Genomic DNA, 21,174 nt, shown 5'->3' on the forward strand with positions numbered 1-21,174 from the left:
AATATTGCATTAACACATAAAGGTGGGTGGAAAGAATCCACTTTAACTAACGCTTCATTTCTTAATGTTACATTGACCTCAAAATTACAAAATATTAGATCTAAAAATCTGTTTAAATTATTAGGAATAAAGTTGCATTGTTTCAAATTATAAAAATTGGTAAACTCACATAATTCTCTTTCACATTGGGAGTCAACCACTGTTAAATTAGGTGTAATATAAGGCAAATTAACATCTCCTAGTATCATAACATTGGCCTGAAATATATATTGATTGAATTCGCACATATTAAAAAAACTCTTGTAAGTTTCAAGTTGTGAGCCTGGAGGAAAATAGATCGCACACACATAAAAACATTTACTTCCAAGTTTTATTTTAACCCACAATTCACCCAATTGCGAATTGAATGTGAGTTCATGCGAAACTAAATTACGTTTACAGGCAATAAGTACTCCACCCCCGTCTTTTTTAGCGCTTGTCCTGAAATTACGATCACATCTGTATATTACATATCTATCATCTAGTAATTCAGATGACGAGATGTAACCAAGTTTCCACTAGTACTGTTATGTCAAAATGTTCAGACAAGCAATTTTTATAAATTTCATTTAATTTCGTTTTCAAACCTCGGACGGTTTGATAATTCACAGTTAAATTAACGTTAGTGAACATCATTCAAGTCAGCTTGTTTGGTTATACGAAAAACCCGACTCCCATCGCTTTTCTTCATCAAAATCTTACCTTCCCTCGTCCACAAATATTTTACATCATTATTCTTTTTAAATTCCTAACATACTCTAAATAACTGCTTAACACTAGAACACAAAGATTCTTGAAAATATATCTGATTATGATTAGTTACAACATTTGAAACCATTTCACCCAGATCACCGGTATTTAGATTTGGCTTCCTCTTCTTTGCTTCTAAAATTTTTTTCTTATCTTGCCTACTTATAAGTTTTACAATAATTCCCCTGGCTTGATGTTTGTTCTTATTACCCAAACGATGTGCCGCGTCAACCATAGATCGTTCAAACGAGAAGTCTACTGTGTCAGCAACTGTCTTAATTGTATCGTAAATATCCGTCTTGGGAATTTCAGGTACTCCATTTATTTGGACATAGTTGATACGTGAGTACTGCTCCAACGACTCTATTTTTTCGTCCAGTATGTCATTTTGTTTCTTTAAAGCCACGTTTTCAATTCGTAGTGCACTTACATTTTCATTGCAATTTTTCATTTCTTCCTCCTTTTTTTTATTCTTATTATTACACTCTTCATACAGAGTATAATAGTATTCCATTGAGCTTAGCATACATTTGAGATCAGATTGTATTGATTCAAGTTGTTCTTGTTGCAACTGTAGTTGATTCAAGATAGTTTCAAGTGTGAAATTTGGTTTATTTTTTCCGCTATTTTGCACTTCTTTTGAAGAAATTGAACAAATTTCACAAGATCATTTATCACCAACAATTGCATTATTATATTCCTCCTCGGACATTTTTAAACATTTAATTCCATAGAAAGGAATTGCGCAATTAAGACATTTAACTTTAGCATGTTGTCGTACAGCTGAGACAGCGAGACTGCACGCACCACATTTGTTTCCCATTTCACTTTTCCAAAAAAAAAAAAACTTTTCGTCAATACACGCTCAATAAATGTTAATAAGAACCAATCAATCGTCGTTTTAACAGGAATCCATTCGCTTTTTCGAACTAATAACGTGAATTAATGTAACTACCACTCTCATACAGGTGTAGAAGTTATTACACAAGAAAACAATCGCACAATTTCTACTAAAAACTTAAAGTTAAAATTCACGCTCAAAACGACATGTGTACACAACCGCATGATCTTGGAGATTCGATATAATAAATTAGTAATGAAGAAAGTTTGTTGAAAAAATGTACTTCAAAGTTCAATTTAATTGAAATTCGTATTCTATTAACAATCAAAATCAAGAGCTTGCGTAATAAAGAATACAAATTAAATGTCGTCGTTCCTAAATTACCTTTTGGGATAAAGCTGTGCGGTAGATTGTTTTCCGAAATTGTGAAGCGAACGCGTTACCCGACCGTTCGTTCCACCCAACCATAGACCATTGTCGATTAAGTGCTTTGGGTCGACGAAGTGCGGTTGTTGTCAAAAACAGATGGACCGTAATTTGTTAACCTTTATTACAGGCTTGGCGAGTTGGTTACGCGCGAATACTTACCATTAATTCGTGTATGTGACACGACGGACGTATTTCGAGGATTCAAGCACGCGTCATCGCCGTCCAGTCCGTTTTTCATATGAATATAGAACCCGGACAATTTCCATACTCGTAATTACAAACATTAAGCTTGTTTGACTTGAATTGTCTTTTAATTTTATTTTTATCTCATTATATTTAATTCCCGCATTTTGGAGATAACGTGTTAGAGTGAGAATTCCCCTACCTTTGTCTTGAAACCGGATGGTGTCACCGTAATCAAATCTCTGCAACAGTCTATCTTCATTATGTCGGCTACGTCTTCCTCGTGTTCACTTCACACGAATTCGCCTTCTAACGTCAATCTGTGAGAACCATTCGATGTAATTCTGTTATATCTATTAGATGTTATCGATTACAAAGGTGTCGGATTCTCTCAATTCTCTTTAACGTGTTACAAAGAAACCACTTTGTATTTGCATTTATTTTTTATTCACGATATACTTAAACAGGTTTTGAAATATTTAAAGAATCGGTTATCACCATCGGTGGAAATCGTCTTAAACATAAGGGTTAAACGAACAGGAGAATACGGTTTTATATTTTTCAAGCGAATGTAAGTGTCTTCCTCCCTCAACCCATTACCCCGTTTGTATCGATCCATTTCTATATGGTGGTACTGTAATAAACGTAAAATATTTTACACCGCCGTAAATATCGCTTTATATTCACGTCTGAAATATATATATTTTTTTTATTTCGGGTGCGGATGCACTTTTCCCGTTCACGTCGCCAGTTTAAACATTTTCTGCAAAATCATTATGTTGCGACCCAGTTACGAAAATCCCGCGACGACAAGTATCATACGGGTGCCAACCTCGCGGCGGAAAAAGTCCTAGAACTTTAACTCCTGGCAGGATCCGGAGTCGCAGTTTTGGCCTACCACATCGGAAACTCATGCATTTGCCATTTATGTATGTCTTTTCTGGCGCAGACCACCACTTACATGTATTATTTATGAACAGAAGAAAAAGTAAAATAGTCTACTATCACTTAACAAGATAGCCCTCAATTCAATTTTATAAATACTATACTACAAATAAATAATTATATAGGATGTGAGCGGTTTAAATAAACAACTATTAACTGCATTTAAAAGATGCCTCATTTATAGGGTATAAATAAATAAACAAATAAACGTTTCCGTGTTGGTAGCAATAACAATAACGGAATAGAACGATTAAAATGTGATTCGGAAAACAATTTTAAATTGTTAAAAACTGAGAGGTTTTTATATTGAAATGTTATTAAATATCAATAAAAATTAATGTTTTCATAAAGCTTTAAATTTTAAAATTGGTAACGATATACGTGTATCGTTTATCTATAAAACGACAAGCAACAAATATTTACCACATTGACGTGGAAAAAGGTTCTCATATCGTGCCAATGTCCTAATGTACGTTGTCAAGAAAAACTCTAGAGTATGCTGAGTATATTTCATAGCACCTCATGTAGCTTACTGATAATGTTAGATTGATGCGGGACTTAAGAGGTGAGACTCTGTCAAAACTTAAAAGAAAAGGCAGTCTGACTGGACATATTATAAAGAATTAAAAAATCTTATAAATACCGCTATTAAGTGTGAAAAACGTACTTACATTACTCATGCTATACAGAATTCTGTTAACCCGTAGAAAGTGTTGCGAAAAAACAATTTATTACAATGTAAGGTTCATTCCCTTCCACAACACTTAAAAAACGGCCACTGTAGGGTTGATAATTTGATTAATGAGTTTGGTAAGGCAAAATTTGGCCCAGGTGTTTTCTCATTTAGGTTGGTGTCCGAGAGTGATATTTTGGCTGAATTACATAATATAAGATTAAATACTGTGAGTGCTGATGGTATTGCTATTCAATTTATAAAAAAGGCTTGTCCTGTAATCTTACCTCATATAACAAATATTATTAATACTTGTCTATTAGAAGGTGTTCTCTCTTCAATATGAAAACAGTCCATTGTGATACCGGTACCGAAGGTACCTAGGCCAAACAAATACTCATGCCTAAAGCCCATAAGCATTTTGTGTTCCTTATCAAAAGTATTGGAAAAGATAGTTAACAGACTATTGACGGAGTTTCTGAAGGCTGAGCGCATTGTCCCATTGAATCAGTCTGGTTTCAGGAAGGACATAGCTGTGAAACTGCTTTGAACAATATAGTGGATGATATTGTTACTGCAACTGACTCCAATAGATTGACTCTTCTGGGGATGTTGGACTAAACCAAGATTTGTTAATATCAATTCTTGACCATATCGAGCTTGATTCTGTCTCATTACATTTTTTCCAAAATTTCCTTAAAGGCAGGATTCAATCAAGTCGAGTGCTTTGGAGATAAGGTCTGGGGTTTCGCAGGGATCGATTATCGGCCCTACACTATTTAAAATTTACACGATGAATTTCAATAGCTTCGTTAATTTCTGTAGTGTCCACTATTATGCTGATGATACTCAGATTTAGCTGTCCTTTTCTGAAGGCTACTTTGATGAAAGCTTCAATAAGTTCAAACGTTACTTGCATGGCATTAACGATGGGGCTCGGGAGTATTGCTTAAAGATAAACACTAATAAGACCCAGATCATTCTGTTTGGGCCCCCGAAGTTAAAAGAGAAATTTATTAATGGGTTTTGCCACCTGTCGATAGGAGATACTCCTATTCCATTGAGTAAGTCTGGTACATTTACTATACCCAAATATTAAAACTCTTAAAACCATTCAGGTTGATGTATAGCTTCTTAAATATCTTTTGAAAAATCAAACTTCAGTAAGTAAGCGATGTTACTTGAGGAAGTCCCCTGACACAGAATAAAATTTCTTTTGCTCCAAGTATGGTTAACTTCATTTTTATGTATTGAGTTTTGTTAAGAAGGTGAAATTGACAAATGTTGAACCACGGGCAAATGACCTGTGTGCTGGATCCATAAAAAGATGGAGTATCTGAATCTGCGTCGATTATCACAATTTGATTATCACTACCATTAGTGACACAATAGTAATATATCAACATAAAATATTAATAATATAAATAAATACATTACATACAAAGGAATACATAAAAATATTCCAGCAACGGTTCATCGACTAATGAATTGTTTCAAGTTTGCTCCAAAATTTTATTACGGTTACTTGCGTGGATTATTTATTCCTTGCGTTAGGCATATTTTGATACAAAATTTGATTGTTGTATTTGAAACACTATGATTAACGTACATGCCATATTAAGTAAATCTCTGAATTCTATTTAGTACAACATATACAACATGTATCATAAAATACTTTATGGCACAGTTTCAATATTTTGATAACAACGATTATCAATTTGGGAAAATGTTGTTATGGACGAAATGTTGTTCAAAATTGTAATATTCGTTACCAAACCATATTAGAAACTCAAAACATAACATGATGATCAATCCCTTTGTGGCAATGAAAGAAGATGTTTAATCACGAATGTTGACTTATGACTGTCTTCATAAGTTTAAGAGGGACCATAAAGTATTGTTACTGAACATTGACATAGTGGCAATAAAAACATTAATCGATTTCCTTTTTTATACATAAATAATAAAGATAGATATCCTGAGTTATTGGCCAATTTACACATTAACGCAAAATTACACTGTTGGTGTGAACACTGTTGTATAAGCTTCTGTATTTAAAGGATGATGTGAATTCAAAATGTACATGAAAAAATCCCATATTTTTAGTAGTCATATAAATACATTTATAATATTTGCTGAATATTTATTGAATTATTATCAAATTTAAATTAATACTGCAGTATTAATTTAAATTTGATAACATTCCAATAACAATTCGTCTGGTTGAGTAGAACGAGAAATTGGAATCGAAACAGTCCAAACGTGTTAGTGTGTTTATCAAGGCATGCTGATGAACGCAAACACCTTCCAATGTTCAATCGAACTGAATGCGGACAAACTCGGAAAATTATAACAACTGGAACAGTGTCGTTAATGTATTCATGTCGAAATTGTCGCGAGCCGAACCAAATTCGATCGGGGGCCTAGTTTATGCGTAATTAACCCTCCGAAATTGGCCTCGTACGTTCGATTTCCAATCCACGGTGCTGTAATTATAATAAAATAAAACTTGTTTCGTTATCCTATTGAATCGTATATATATTTCAGTTCTGGAAGAGAACTTTTTTATTTGTAATTATTACTTTTTGATTTAATATTGTTGCAAATTATTGAGGATGTACCTTTTCAGCAATCAAATCCAGCTGATTTGAGCGATAATCGCGGGTGATACAAACATAATCAATTGACGGCTAATTGCGGGAATATTATTTATGTATTTTGACGTAGGATTTTGGTGTTGCGGCAAACCCAATGTTTATACACGTTTCAGCGTCAACAACTCTCGAACCAGATCACAATCAATGGGGGACTAACGACTGTGAACATTCTCTCGATATTAACTGAATGGATACGATTATCAAAAGATCAATCATTTGTTTTTTCAAGTAGATTTTCAACATTTGGTTTATTATCTTACTTAGTTTCAATACGTGAAATACGAGGTATTTGTTTTTTAAACAAAATTATCTTTCGTGATTTACCATTGATCAATTTGACTGTCTATCTATTTACGCGAGCATCTGTTATCTGTCGGCGCCAAAACCCTGCGATCGCATGGGCAATTTTAAAATTTGCCTATTTCCAAGTTTTTCCCTGTCACACGAGTGTACGTCGAGAGCCGAAACCCAACCCTTTCCTCCCTTCAACCCCCCAGCGCCTAGTTGACATTTCAATTATATATGAACATTGATCACGATGTCGGTTGTCCGTTGGATTCGTTCGACAATACCAAACGACTGCATTAATTACCGCCAGTATAATAGAAAAATAATTAACACGCACGCCACTGGACGAATGGACGTTTATGGCTAGCAACTCTCGTTCATCCCCTTTTATTCGTGCACGTTTTGCATCGTTTGCAACAAACATAAATTTTAACGCGGTATCAACATTTTTTAATCTTTAGATAAAATTTATTTTAATGGTTGGAAAGGATAGTAATTAAAAAATAACTACAGTAAAACCTTGATAGAACGGACAAAATATTTTTAAGTCGTACTATTAATTTTATCTATTTAATACACAGTAAAAAATAATTACATGGTCCAGTACTGGTAATTTATTGCCATGGATATTCATGTAAAACGTTACACGTATGTAATAGCAAAATAAATACATATCTAAACAAGCGCATTTTCCATTTCTATGTTTGTACTTTTCGTTTGTGATTGATGTAATTTTACTTCTTAACCCAGGTAATGTACACGTATTAATACGTAAAAATGGCTATATTTATATGTAAAATTACTTGTGCTATGAATGTTGTAGTTCGTCTGCTATGTAATAATTCATTATTCAGCCCTGTACATTTACATAATTTTAAGCTTAAATAAATGTAAAAATATGAATGTCATTATGGAAGTTCTACTTATCCAAATTCGTTTTATGTCCAAATTATGAAAGCCAATAGTTTTTCCACAATTGTTATAATGTTTTACAGTACAAAAGCATTAAAAGAATAGTGAAAAAAGTGTAAACTTTTACAATTTTAACAGACGGCAAACTTGGAACACAAAAACTTTGTGTACACCTGTATACGTACTAAAGGGCACCAAACACTAAATGGACAGATTAAAGTGGTTTATTATTATTATTATTATAAGAGAGCGCGTATAACGTTCGACGATTCATACGTTATTAGACTGTACTCGGCACAATGATGTCAACGCGTTGTGCGTAGTTGCAACGCTATTCGACCGACTGAACGCAGAAAGTGGTGGTGGGGCCATCCCGTATTTTACATGTTCGTAATAGTAATTTTTAACAATATTACATGATTTCCCAATTTATTAAATACATTTACATTGTTTTACTTGATTTTCCATTTATTTACAGGTTTTTCCTATAGTTTACAATGCTTTGTGTAATTCATATTAAAAAAATGTAATATTTTGTAAATATACTAATTTCCTGTCATTTTACTTGGTATTAACTGGATTTCGAAAATTACGTTGTTAATTTATGTATTATTTCATAAGTCAATCTTGTAGTTTAATGTAGTATAATGTATTTTTACATCCATTTTTTACTGTGTACATCAGTATATTTAAATATAAATGTTAGAGCTCATAGAATCCAACTCGGGTTATTCCTCAAGTTGCTCTATTCCATGTTCATAGATAAACTCGGGGTCCCGAGTTGTCGGTACGATGTATAAATCAAGGACGGTAATTCTAGTTGTAATTGTTATTCAGCGCTAGATTGTTATATATTTTTATTGAACGAAAAGTAGAAGCAACACTAGACCTAGAACTAGAAACATTAACGTTTAGCCGTATAGGTCAATGGTATAGAAAATTTTCTACTTTCTACGCACATTCCGATGCTGATAGTGAAGGTGCGTATCACATGATTACATAGTAATACAGGACAAGTGCATCTAGTAATAATAATACGTGTTCAGATTGCAGTATTATAATAGTATCGAAGTATCGAACAATTAATAGTTGTTCTTTATTAATATTGAATCCAAAAAGGCAGCAGAGTCCAAGAAAAGTTCTTACTTTAGAAATAATATTAAGATATTGGACCAGTTGGTTGAAGGGCGAAAAAACATAGTAGTTGCTCGAGAATTCAGTATTAATGAATCCCACAATTAAAAAAAAGAGGATATTATAAAAAAAACGTGAAGAAGAGAACAAAATCATCATTAAAACAAACACATATTACACGTGACCCAAATCTGAAAGAAACAGAAAAGGCGCTCTTAATTTAATAGAAGAGCAAAACCAAAAACACATTCTATTCAACACAGGCGTTGCTATGGCAAAAGCAAGAAAATTGTGTAATTACTTTCTAAAAGTTTATAAGCTAAGTTTAGAAGCAGGTAAAGGATGGTATGGCAGATTTAGAAGGAGGTATAATTTACTTAATATCAAAATATCAGGAGAGTCTGCTTCAGCGGACCATGAAGCTGCAGTAAGATACCCCATGGAGTTCAAAAATTTAATCGAAGAAGTTGGATGTCTGCCACAACAAGTTTTCGACGCGGATGTGACGGGCCTTTTCTGGAAGCATTTACCAAATAATGTTATTGTGTTCAAATGGTTCAGGAGATTGCATGATCAAAGCAATACTAGTAAATTATTTCGAAAATCCTCGAGCATTAAAGGGTGTCGACAAAAATAATCTTCGTTTTTTTTTGGTTTTCGAATCGAAAGACATGGGTTACTGCATCAAATTTATTAGATTGGTTTAAAAATTGTTTTATCCCGGAAGTGAAATAGTATATAGATAGGAAGAAGTTAGGTTTCTAAGCCTTGTTAATTATTGACAACGCTACAGAACATCAATCTGAAGAATTAATGTCTACGCATCCACACATTATGGTTTCGTCCCCGAAACACTACAACATTACTTCAGCCATTGGATCAGAAGATTATGAAAACCTTTAAAATGCACTATACATGTCGCTTAATGAAGAATTATCTATAATAGTAATTTGGAAAACCACATCAATCAAAAAATTAAAACAAAGTACATTAAACAATGGTTAGTAAAATTTGTGGAAGGAAGAGTTATTTATAATTGCGACAATTCCATTGTTATGAACAAGCAGCTGAAAATATTGTAGATCCTGCACATTGTGTGCCACAGATTGACATAGACGAAGAGGAATTGGCAGAAGCAGAGTTAGAAGAGATTATAAGTACTAAAAAAGTTATATTGTAGATGTAGATCCATCTATGGAACGTAGTTTAAAGTTTAAAATGTACTAAAATCGCTCCTTGTGCCATATAAAGAACTTCAAAAAGAATAAAAAAGGAACCAATTTAGCCGACTCTGTTGTTTTTCTTCTCCTCTAGTCAGTCGTTGATAAATCAACAACCTCAAACAGTGGACATATAAGATATCAGAAATTTTTTTCAACACTAGACCTACAACTGGAAACATTATTTAAAAACATGCGTCTTAAAAAGACGAAAATTCAGTGTTTTTTTATTAACAGCGTCAACCTGTTCAACATTAAATGTTACTTCATGGCTTTGATAACAAATTGAAATTAATTATATAATAATAGCGGGGGAATTAACAATGTCATCCTGAATCTATTCACTATCTACTAAGTTTTCTGCTATAAATATGTCCTATGCAAGTCTCCGTTTTAGTCGACTATGGATTCCAATATCTCGCAATTGATGTTCTTGTGCACTTGGACATTTTTGGAGGTCTTGTAAAGTATTTTTTGGTTGTTTTAGTAATGTGTTCTTCACGTATCTGCGAGTTTCTCACAAACCATGGGGCATCTACAGACATTCTTAGAATTTTATTTTGTAGCACTTGAATTTTTTTTGCATCAGATTTAGCTGTTGAGCTCCAAACTGGGCATGCATAGGTTATTACAGGTCTCATTAACAATTTATATAGTAGCACTGCAATTTCGATCTTCAGTTTCGATTTTCTGTTGATGATGGGATAAAGTTTTTCCAGTTTTGCATATGCTTCGTTTAATTTTTTATTAATATGGTACTTCCATGTAAGTCCTTGGTCCAAAGATAGTCCAGATATTTGATAGCGCTATCTTTCGGATTTCAGTTTAAATGGTGATCTTCGACTATTATTGTTGTAGGATTTTTAACTTGTATAAATATTTAGGCCTCAAATTTACTTGGATTTAAGTGAAAACACCAAGTCAATAACCTGTTATGTATTTCATTAACCGAGTTTTGGAGATCTTGAATGGTCTGGATGATAGAAAATTTTATGTCAGAGTTAATGCTTATAAATCCGCATCAAAACCCATCAAGGGTGAAGTTCCTCAAGGCAGCATCCTCCACTGCTATTTAATATCTGTTTATTCCGATTAATAAAAATGACCGAAAAGCCTTATTCGCAGATAACATGGCTATAATCTAGAAAAATCCATTTAATATTCAGAGTATGAAATAGTATTGGTCGACCCCTTTGTGACGTCACGAACGGGTCTTCACACTGTGCACCTCTTCCTAGAATGTAGCAGTCCTCTTTTTTGTGTGCATTAACATTATTCATTCAAACAGTTCAAAGTGCAAATTAAACATTTTTCATATACCGGACTTTTGGCTCTTCCCCGTATTAGTCCATTATATCGAGGTTTTACTATATTTGTGTATAAAAATAGACTAGGTACTTCTATAGTTTCCTATTATTTAATATCGTTAAAAAATCGTTTGATTTTATTTGTTATATAGGTATAGAAGTTTTAAAGATAGGAAAATGTCCCATCCTGGCAGGTAGAAAGAGGGTGGAATACGTTTAAAATTGATAAAAATGCAAAATACCCTTCGCAACTATATTAGGCATAATTTATACAATTTCTCGGCACCGTGCCGGTCTTAATTTGAATTTTAATACCCTGCCGCCTCGCCGAGCAACTGTTACTACGTGTACGAGGCAAGTTCGAACCAGGTTTCTTATCCGCGCTATATTGAATATACAAATCATACCGGAAGGTACCAGAAAATAAAATCTACAGTGTCAAAGAGGTTTATCCAAACTTAAATAATCTATAATAACGTATATAGGTATATTAATTTTAAATTGTTTCCGTTTGTTGATCATAACTTATTCTTAGATAATAAATTAACTTAACATCACGTCCTATTTTGTAAACAAGCGAGAACACACTATTAAACAGAATGGAACATAGTCTATACTCTATTAGAAATACAACTACACTTCTCTCTCAAAATAACTTCTCGCTGTTCAAGACAAAGCATTCCACACTGAGAGTGGATTGTTTGATATTTATATAACACATTTTTGTTATTTTCGTAATAAAAGACCCAATTAATTAAATGAGTCTTGTTTATTTGGCAAATGATCTTTTTCTATTGTTAGCAACAACAAAATTAATTACTTCCCCTTAAATAAGTCACTGGTAATAGTATTTAAATAGATCTACTTAAGTTAAAGCAGTGAAAATTCGAAAATATCCCGGCGTCAATTACGGCCTCCCGAAAAACCATAAATTTCCGTACTTCAGTTTTACTGCGCGGTAATTTGTTGCGAACTTTTCAGGAGTAACGACCGAGGCGGCAACTTTAAAAATGAATATTTATTAACGCGAAACTTTAAAAAGATTTTAACGGTAATCATCCTTTGGACTCTTTTGACTCTACCGCGATGGCTAACGCCCTTTGCGTTGCTCGAAATTTTATTTTATAAGCAAAAATTTAATCTCAACGAAGAGAAAAAACGAAAAATAACCGAAATAAAATTTCTGATAATTTACGGATTTAATTAAAGCTAAACTTAAAATATCCCGCCCCTTAGTTTGATTAAACACAATAATACAAAGACGGGGAAAGTCGGTGTTCGCGGGGTTAAGTGTAAGGGGGGAAACAATGGCCCCCCAATTTAATTCCCGCGGTCCAAGTAGGCGCTGCCGGAGCTTCGGGCTTCGTAATTCCGACATTACGTGAAATATAAATGATTCTCATCTAGCGAGAGTCGGTGCGGCTTTCGGCCCTCCTCCCAAAAGGGGAGTTGGAGCCCGCGGTTAGCGAATGTTATTATTTCGCTTGTCTTCGCGATGAATCACTTAAGGTCTAGCTCAAAGGATGCATTGAATTCGTCAAAACAATGACAGCAGGGATCTTGTTGGAAACATACCAAGTCAACGCCTCTCGGCATTCGCCGTGAAAAGGCCAAGAGTTATATTTACATAAATGTTAATTTCAACTTTGTTTGATTTAATCTCAGACATTTGTTAATTGTTTTCAAGATAAATAAGATGACGGTGCGCGAAATCTCTCACCCTCAGGCGATGAATTAATTACGAAATATTTCCTTTGTGGTGTGACTTATGGTACAAAAGGAACATCTCGACCAGTTATCCCTCGCATAATGCCGTTTTATTTCCTACTACTGTATTACGAAAGCGTAAATGTTGTCGACATTTGGCGCTAAGTGATCATCAGGATCTCTAGTTCGTAAGCAAATTTACAAGTCAAATGTTGCGCAGCAACTTTCATTGCCTCATTTCCGTCAAAAGGATTCTAAAAGCCTGTTCTTTTTCCAGTAGTAAATGGACCTTGTCGGGCCAATTAATAATTCTATCGGGTAGGACTTTCAGCGGTCTCCTTTGATTACTCATCCATTTGTACGGAACTGCGCCGAAGGTTAAAAAGAGAGACCACGGCGTTGGTTCGAAACGTCCTCATTAAAATGTCTTAAACTCATTGAACGTGTCTTCTTTTTGAAAACTCTTTGATCTTTTTCCCATATTTATTTTTCTTTTTTTCATTTGACAATTTTAGGTTACAGAATCAATTAGTTAAAAGAAAGAAAACACGTCGGGTATTAATAATATAGAGGAAACCTCAACACCTGCAAAACTAATATACAGCATCTCGTTCGGAAATGTTTCAGTTCAATTTCGATAGATGTTTACTGCACACGACTAGATTTACGAACGTCCGATACGATCAGCCTTGATAGATAGATATATTTCGTCGGCTGGGTTAACACCGATTTAGATCCACTACGTTGGCATTTACACTTCTACGACTAAACGGATGGACGGTTTGCGTACATGGCAAATAACAACTTTAAAATCTGAATCGAAAGTGTCGACATTTTTTTTAAATAGCTTCTTAAAACAAAACCTATCGTTTAAACTCTCGGAGTATTTTTATCATGATCCTGAGTGCAGTTGTATGTATAAACCCTAATGCAGCGTCCCGAAGTGAAAACTTTTACTGTGGTAGCAAAGTCTCTTGGTTTCCCAGACGCTTTTTTCTCACTAACAAGATTATCTACTTTCCGGAAAACTTAATTTTTTTACTGTTTCAAGTATCCATTTAATATTATTACATATAATCGATTATTATAACATTACAACAACATAATGTGATTTAAAATTTTGTATGAAAATATTATTACTAATTATTTGAAACTTAACTGTATCAAAGTTTTTTAAATAGGGCTGTGTGTTGAAACTTTTGGATTACATAAGCAATTGTTGGGGCTGTTTTGAGAAATACACTAAACATTGGATAAAAAAATATTTAATTATCGGTTGTATAGATAAGAAGTTATGTCGAGTACGAGTTTGCCATTCTCACTAATATATGGCACATATTTTACAGGTCCATTAATGAACAATCAGAGCATGTTATCATAGTTGTGAAATGGATATTGCGTTAATTGTTTTTGTAAGTTTGTTCTTAGTCAGGATAAATATTCTGATGTACTTGCACGCCACGTAATAAAAATCGCTCCTATTTCTCATTGTCCGTGGCTAAAAATGAAAATCTTGCGTCAACTTCAGTCTGTTGATTGCTCAAAGTATTAAAATCATCTCTTTGTCTTCTTAATAAAACATTTGTAATAAAGTTATGATATACAGAGAATTCACTGAATATACTAAAGTCAGATACTAAATCAATCAAATAACATAAATTTTGTTTGAAACTGATTTCGAGATGATTTTATCGAGATAATTTTCAATTGGGCATTAACCATTGTATATAGAATGTAATAAAATAAATAATTGTATATAAATATAATAATATTCATTGGTTAAATGAAATTTCCATATCAACCAAGCATAATAATAAAAAAAAGCTCTGTGAGCGCTAGATAACAGTCACCTATAACTATTTCTTTGTAATATTCAGACAGACACGATATAAACATTTCTCAATAGCTTCATATTTTATTAGGATCGACACTTTTCCAGTTATCTCGAAACTTTTTGGAGAGAGGACTATCAGGTCTTTCGTCTCATCGCTTTTCAAACAGTTTGCGCTTGTTTACGTCTTGAAGAGGTTGTCCTTTACTTCAATATGAAATAACAATCGGAAAACAATATTTTTGATTTCTGCACATCTGAAAGATGCAACAATTTTTTATTCCAATGAACAGTTGTAACGCTTTGTACCTCATCTTGAAAATGAAATTTTATGACATCTGTACGTTTTTTTCGTTTATTCGTACTAACTATTTGAAGTGAGGCCTTACTACTGGAAAAAACGTCACTATTGTATCAATATACATACTCAGCAAGTATATTTATAAGTATGCATTAATAAATAATTTCACGTAATCAGGTGAAGATTCAGTAGAAATTTGTGCCTTTCTCCAATAGCGCATTCATTAAAAGTTAAATGCACTTTACGAATATCATAAAACAAAACTGCCAGAATATGTCCACTAGATGGAAGTTTTGAACCCGTCATGTATTGTTTCACGTTCTCTATCAAAACTATACTGTATTTAGAACTGTATAATTAAACCGACATGTTAATTAATTGAAACCGATCCGTTTACTAATATAATCGATACGTTAGCTCGCACTCGCCTTGGTCAGTAAGTACTGACATGTTCCGAGGTAAGTCGGCACGAGTTGACGTTGTTCTATGTAGCCCATATGTAGCTCATATAAAACTGCTTTGCAATCAAACAAAAATTTAGGATATACGTTAAAAAAAGACTTTTTTTGAGTATAACCCCATATAGATTACTTTCAAATGAAAATCAAATCAACAGGGAAGCATTCATATTTGCACTCATTCATATTTTGCAAGAATCACACAATCCACAACAATCAATCGAAGTAGGCAACCTATCTCTGGAAGTTATTAAAATTCTTAATGAGGTCCTAAGGTAAAAGGGAAACAACAAGATGGCTAGTGGCAGTTTTTTTGCATGTTAGACATTTACTCTGCCTTGTCATCAATAGTATGATGGTGATCCTGGTGAATCATATAGAAATCTCTCTATCGGCCACGATCCCTCGCTATACTTCTCATTTGTGGAATTGATATGTTGCTTTCTTTTTCAATTCTCCTTCATGTCATTTTGGATCTTCCACGAAGACCTAAAAGACCCCAAGAGGGTTTTATTCTAGGACGCTATGTACAGACTCATTTATGTTTCTTTAACGCGTACCCAATCCACCCGTACATTCGTCATTTTATTTCTTCGTTTACACTTGATTGCTGCATAATTCGTCATTTGAAATAACTAGTGGCCAGAATATTTGTACTATATGTACCGCAGGTATTTGATGATGAATATCTGTAGCTTCCTTTTTATGTCTTCAGTAAAGTTCGACAGTATGTTAGACATTACAGTGTACTTATTGCTTTTATATACATTCATTAAAAAAAAAACAGAAAATTAACAGGCTGTAAAGGATCAAAATTTCTCAAGCAACGCCGAGAAGCAAGCGTTGATATCATAAGATATCTCAAGAAAACCGATGCTTATAATGAGGTTGTAAAATGAGCATGTTGGAAATGCTATAAGAATTCTGAAAAAAAGTACTCTATGATACGTAAAAATTGTAATCGATTTGTTTGTAATAACTTGCATTGAAAATAAAAGAAATGATTAATTTTTATAAATATATATTTTATGAATAATATATTTTTATGAATGTATTCATTTTGTCCCTATCTCTTTTCTTCGTCTTCTTCTTTTCTATCTTAATTCTTTGTCGCCTCGTTTTGCACCTCCTTGAATATTCAGTTGCGATCGCTTGAAATTTCGTCTTCCGGATGGTTAAAGGTCATCACCAGTTCTATGGCATTGCTTTCCAGTTCCAGCTTACATCTTCGTGGCTCCTTATACTTCTTCCTTGGCTATGAATAGTACATCACTACATCGTCTGTATAGCAGATTATGTTTATAATCATATTCCATTTTGAACCCATCCTGTGAATTGACCTCTTCAACTATTTTTCTGATTCCTTGCGAAACCGGGATTTTCTCAGTGACATCGTTATTTGCTTCAATTGTTGTTTCATTGTGTGTGTCTATTTTATGAACTAACGGTATTGCGAGTACGTAATCACAAACCAATCTTTTATTATAAGGGTTAAACCTTTAGGCTTGACGAAATTTTAGTTCAGATATTTCCATTATTTCTGTGAATTATACAGGGAAACTGTCAACGTGTAGCCCATTTAGACATCTCTATGAATTCGTAAATTACATAGGTGCGCAATACAATCCCATATAATCTGGGAACCCCGAAAACAATTGGCCACAAGATTCCTCAAAAGAATAATATGTATCTCCACCACATTGGCCTTAACAGATACCGATTATGATAATAGACTGAACTATTATCATTGACTTTTAAATATGATTCGGGCAAATCCAAACCTTTTATCACACGATGCATGAAGTATCTTTCAACAAGCTGGTGTAAACTTGCATAATATACTTCTCATCTTCTTTTAGATTTTTATCTATGGGGTAGACTAAATGACTTGACTATTCAAGAAAAACCAATAACCAAGGAAAATATGATAAAACACTAACTGTCATTAGAAACGTGTCCAGGGCTGAAATTTAAACAGCGGTTTTTTCCGTCGAAATTAGATTAAATAAATGCATTGTGGTTTATGGACAGCATTTCGAACATTTGTGAGCGATTTTTGCCAAAAATTTTAGTAGCATTGTTGATGTTTCATTGATCCATTGGCTTTTAAACACGCCAAAAGTAGTTTTGAACCAGTTCTAAGCTTGGATAAAGTGTGAAGGAAAGTTGTAAGTAATAACATTTTTGTGCTCTTTTATTTGTTTGTTAAGATAACTTGATCCGATTAAGATACACGAATTTTTAACATTTTCTTCTATAATTCGAGAACGGATTATTTAGAACGGCAAATTTTATGGTGACTAAAGGTCAATGAAGTAAATAGTACCGTTCCATTTAACTTTTTTTCAAAAATCACAAAAATATGTAATCGCTGCAGATAACGCCTTCTAGCTTATTTGTTTTAAACCAAACGGTCTTACTGAATATATTTTTAAAGAGCATAAAATGCTCTTTCAAACAAGAGCAAATTTTCAAATCGGTTGAATGGTCTCGGAGATATTAAAATGAAAACATTTGAAAACGCACTTTCCTCCCCCTCCCTTATTATGATAGATATGAGAAATATCGCAAAAGAAAAGCGATGCGGTATTATCGAAGCTACTAAATGATGTAGTCAAAGTTATAGCTCATCGTCTAACTTTCTGTGTACGTTCTATAAGGATTTTTCTCATACCTCTAGGAATCTAGGCCTTACCGTTGTTGAGATACAGCCGCTCCGTACCCTTAACGGGACACCCTGTATTATAAAATTTTAGCATTGCAGTTTGAACGATATGTTTTTGATGATTTTGACGGAGTAAATCGATTTTGTCTACTATGTTATTGTAAGCTTGTTCCAATTTATATTAAAAAACTTGCCATGCAAACATAGTTTCTCAACATATAAAATCTAATTTAACGGATTAAAGAGTTAAACACGTTTAAACAGCGCTTGATAAATTTGAATTACACTTATTAAAAAGATATATTTTATGGAAGTTTACTTATTCGTGTCAAAGAAGGGGTTGAGCTGGCGTGGAGATGTTCCCAGAGGGGGATTGCCCCCTTAATAACCAACTCCGAATGCGTAATTACTCGCGTCGTCTCCTAAAATCTTATTACAGTACATCAGCGGCTATGATTTATTCTGATTGTGTTGTAGGAGAAACGGGCGACGCTAGTAATTAAGCGGGGCACGGCCCCGCGGGAAAACACGAAGGGGGCTCGCGAAAGCCGCGTACGTGATTGAAGCGTGAGCGATGGATTCGCGAAACTGCGGGTTCCCTCTATAAGACGGTTCATGCCGTGGCCAAATTGCGTCTGTGCCCCGCATGGTAAACATAGGGGTTCCACTGGGTAATTACACCCGTGATAGTTAATCAACGTTGACGTTATAATGTCTACATACGCCGTGACGAGATTTTATACTAATTAGATAATTGAAGTGCTAAAGAATACGTGTGAAATTTGGAGAAATTTTGCTGGAGCACTTGTGGATGGGAAGCTATATATGGTTTAAATCTATGGTTAGGTGGTCGTATCGATCACGTTGGCGTGGTACGGGATGTACACGAAAGGCTCATTAGAAATTTACATTACTTCCTGCGGCGGAAGCGAGCGGGCTGTGTCCAAAACAGTGCAAAACGACGATTCCGGTCTGCTCTCTCCCCGTAGTTTTGAGTGGCCAACGAAGACCGATGGTCTGCAGGCTTCCTCAACCACCAAGCGAAGTCGTGATGAATTCTCGCGCAATTTATTCATAGTTTCTTATTAGCAAACTTTCCGCCGGTTCATTAACGGGCGTCGCGTGTCCTGTTCCTATTTATAACTCGATGCTAATCGTCCGATTTAAATTTTACATTTTCTCTGTCGTCGGTTGAAAGTCGGTTCTTCTAATTTATTTCGACTCGTCGTGATATGTTCATAAATCGCAAACGCGCACCGTCTTCTAATGAAAACCATTGTTGCACCCCTTCTCAGAACGACATCGTCTGTAATCGCAATTGCCATAATAGAAATTTACGACGAACGACCCCGACCAACTATTAATATAGCAACCGGGGATTTGCATACGGCAACGTCGTAAAAATGTACAAAGCACCACGAAGGAGGGCGTCGTTCCAGCAAAACACCGTCGTATACTAATTACCGAACCGAAGGATGCATATTTATGTCTCGGTATTTGCATTTATGATGTAACTGGTCGGGGGAAAGAAATTTACGGGATTTTTTAATTTGGTCCCGTCCCACCTGCAGGCACCCCCTATTAATCGTAAATTCATCTCTGCCGCGACAGTTTCTTTTCGCGTTCCATGCAAATAACGAAACTAATTAAAAGAAATTTGTGGGACCGGCAAGAAAGGTATACCTTGCCTCTCCCGTTTGGTGGGAGAGAGGGTCGCGAGACTTATTTGCATTCGCTATCGCTACCATCCGACCGTAAATCCCAACCAAAAACGAGAATGCCGCAAAATTTATTCTAGGGTTGTTGAGCTTGGCAACTTAACTCCATCTCTTTGATAGTACAATCAGTAAATACTAAAAAGAGAAAATTCAATACTAAAGGAATAACATATTTTTTTTTACATTTTATACTAATGATTCAAGTTAAATGAAAATATTAAAGTCGAGCAGGTGACTCACCGTAAGATCTCATTCCTTGATTAATTTCTTGGCTCGCACCAATGCCAGGAAAATGAAAAATTTACTGGCGAGAGTTGGCAACTGTACCTATTCATCGTCTAACAACCTGTCGTGCTTCACAACATCGCCGACGTTAATATATTGAAATATACATAACAACCACCTTGTATTTGCGACAATATTTGTTACAAGTATTCTCATTATGAACCCTCACTTTATCCATGTTAAATGTTATTCATTGTTTCAGGGCTTTAAAAACCTCATGGATGGATATTCTGGAACTTAATAATAAAATCAACGGAACTGTACCCGTCAAGTCTAACAAAACAAGCCAAAAGTAAGTAGCTTTATCGTTCAGATTTGAAAAGTTTTGCTCCGCAATCCGTCCGAAAGCTCCGCAGCTTTCAGTTCCCGGTGGACGATAAACTGTTTCGTTTTTAGATTTAATTTTATTTGGCGTGGTTATTCAGTTTACAATCGTTGGAATTTATTTTAATTTTTTTTGTTTGGCTTTTTTTTGAATCTTCGGACGTTGGTCTTATTGACCGTATCTGATTTCAATAGCATTCACTGCTGTCTAGAGTAACTTAAAAGGAGGGCAAAAAAGTCGAATGAAACTTGGCGCTTTGTTTAAATTGATTTGGCCTCCACTGGTAAAAGAATTTAATACCGGTCACTGCAATTTCGTCGCGTCGGCGTCGTCGATTTCATTCAGGAAAAGCCTTCGTGCTATAGCGATAGTTTCAGGACTTTATCGTATTTGAACCAAGAGATCGTACTTTTAAACGCTTTAAATATCATTGTAGGTACTTGTTGAAATGAAAGAGCTTTTCATTTATTATTATTCTTTTTCATTATCGATAATGTTTAACAATC

General features: G+C 34.4%; 1 protein-coding gene across 2 annotated transcripts in view; it reads left to right on the forward strand.

Moving 5' to 3' along the window:
* The window catches only part of LOC111426260 (heterogeneous nuclear ribonucleoprotein C), a 230,884-nt gene that overhangs the window by 61,286 nt on the left and 148,424 nt on the right, over positions 1 to 21,174 (forward strand). For both annotated transcript variants that reach the window (XM_071194494.1, XM_071194495.1), the window contains exon 2: positions 20,546 to 20,635. In XM_071194494.1, the coding sequence (XP_071050595.1) occupies positions 20,565 to 20,635 (71 nt within the window). In that variant the 5' untranslated portion in view covers positions 20,546 to 20,564. The remainder of the gene's footprint in view (positions 1 to 20,545; positions 20,636 to 21,174) is intronic.

This window comes from Onthophagus taurus, chromosome 2 (assembly GCF_036711975.1).
Source record: "Onthophagus taurus isolate NC chromosome 2, IU_Otau_3.0, whole genome shotgun sequence".
NCBI classification, from domain to species: domain Eukaryota; kingdom Metazoa; phylum Arthropoda; class Insecta; order Coleoptera; family Scarabaeidae; genus Onthophagus; species Onthophagus taurus.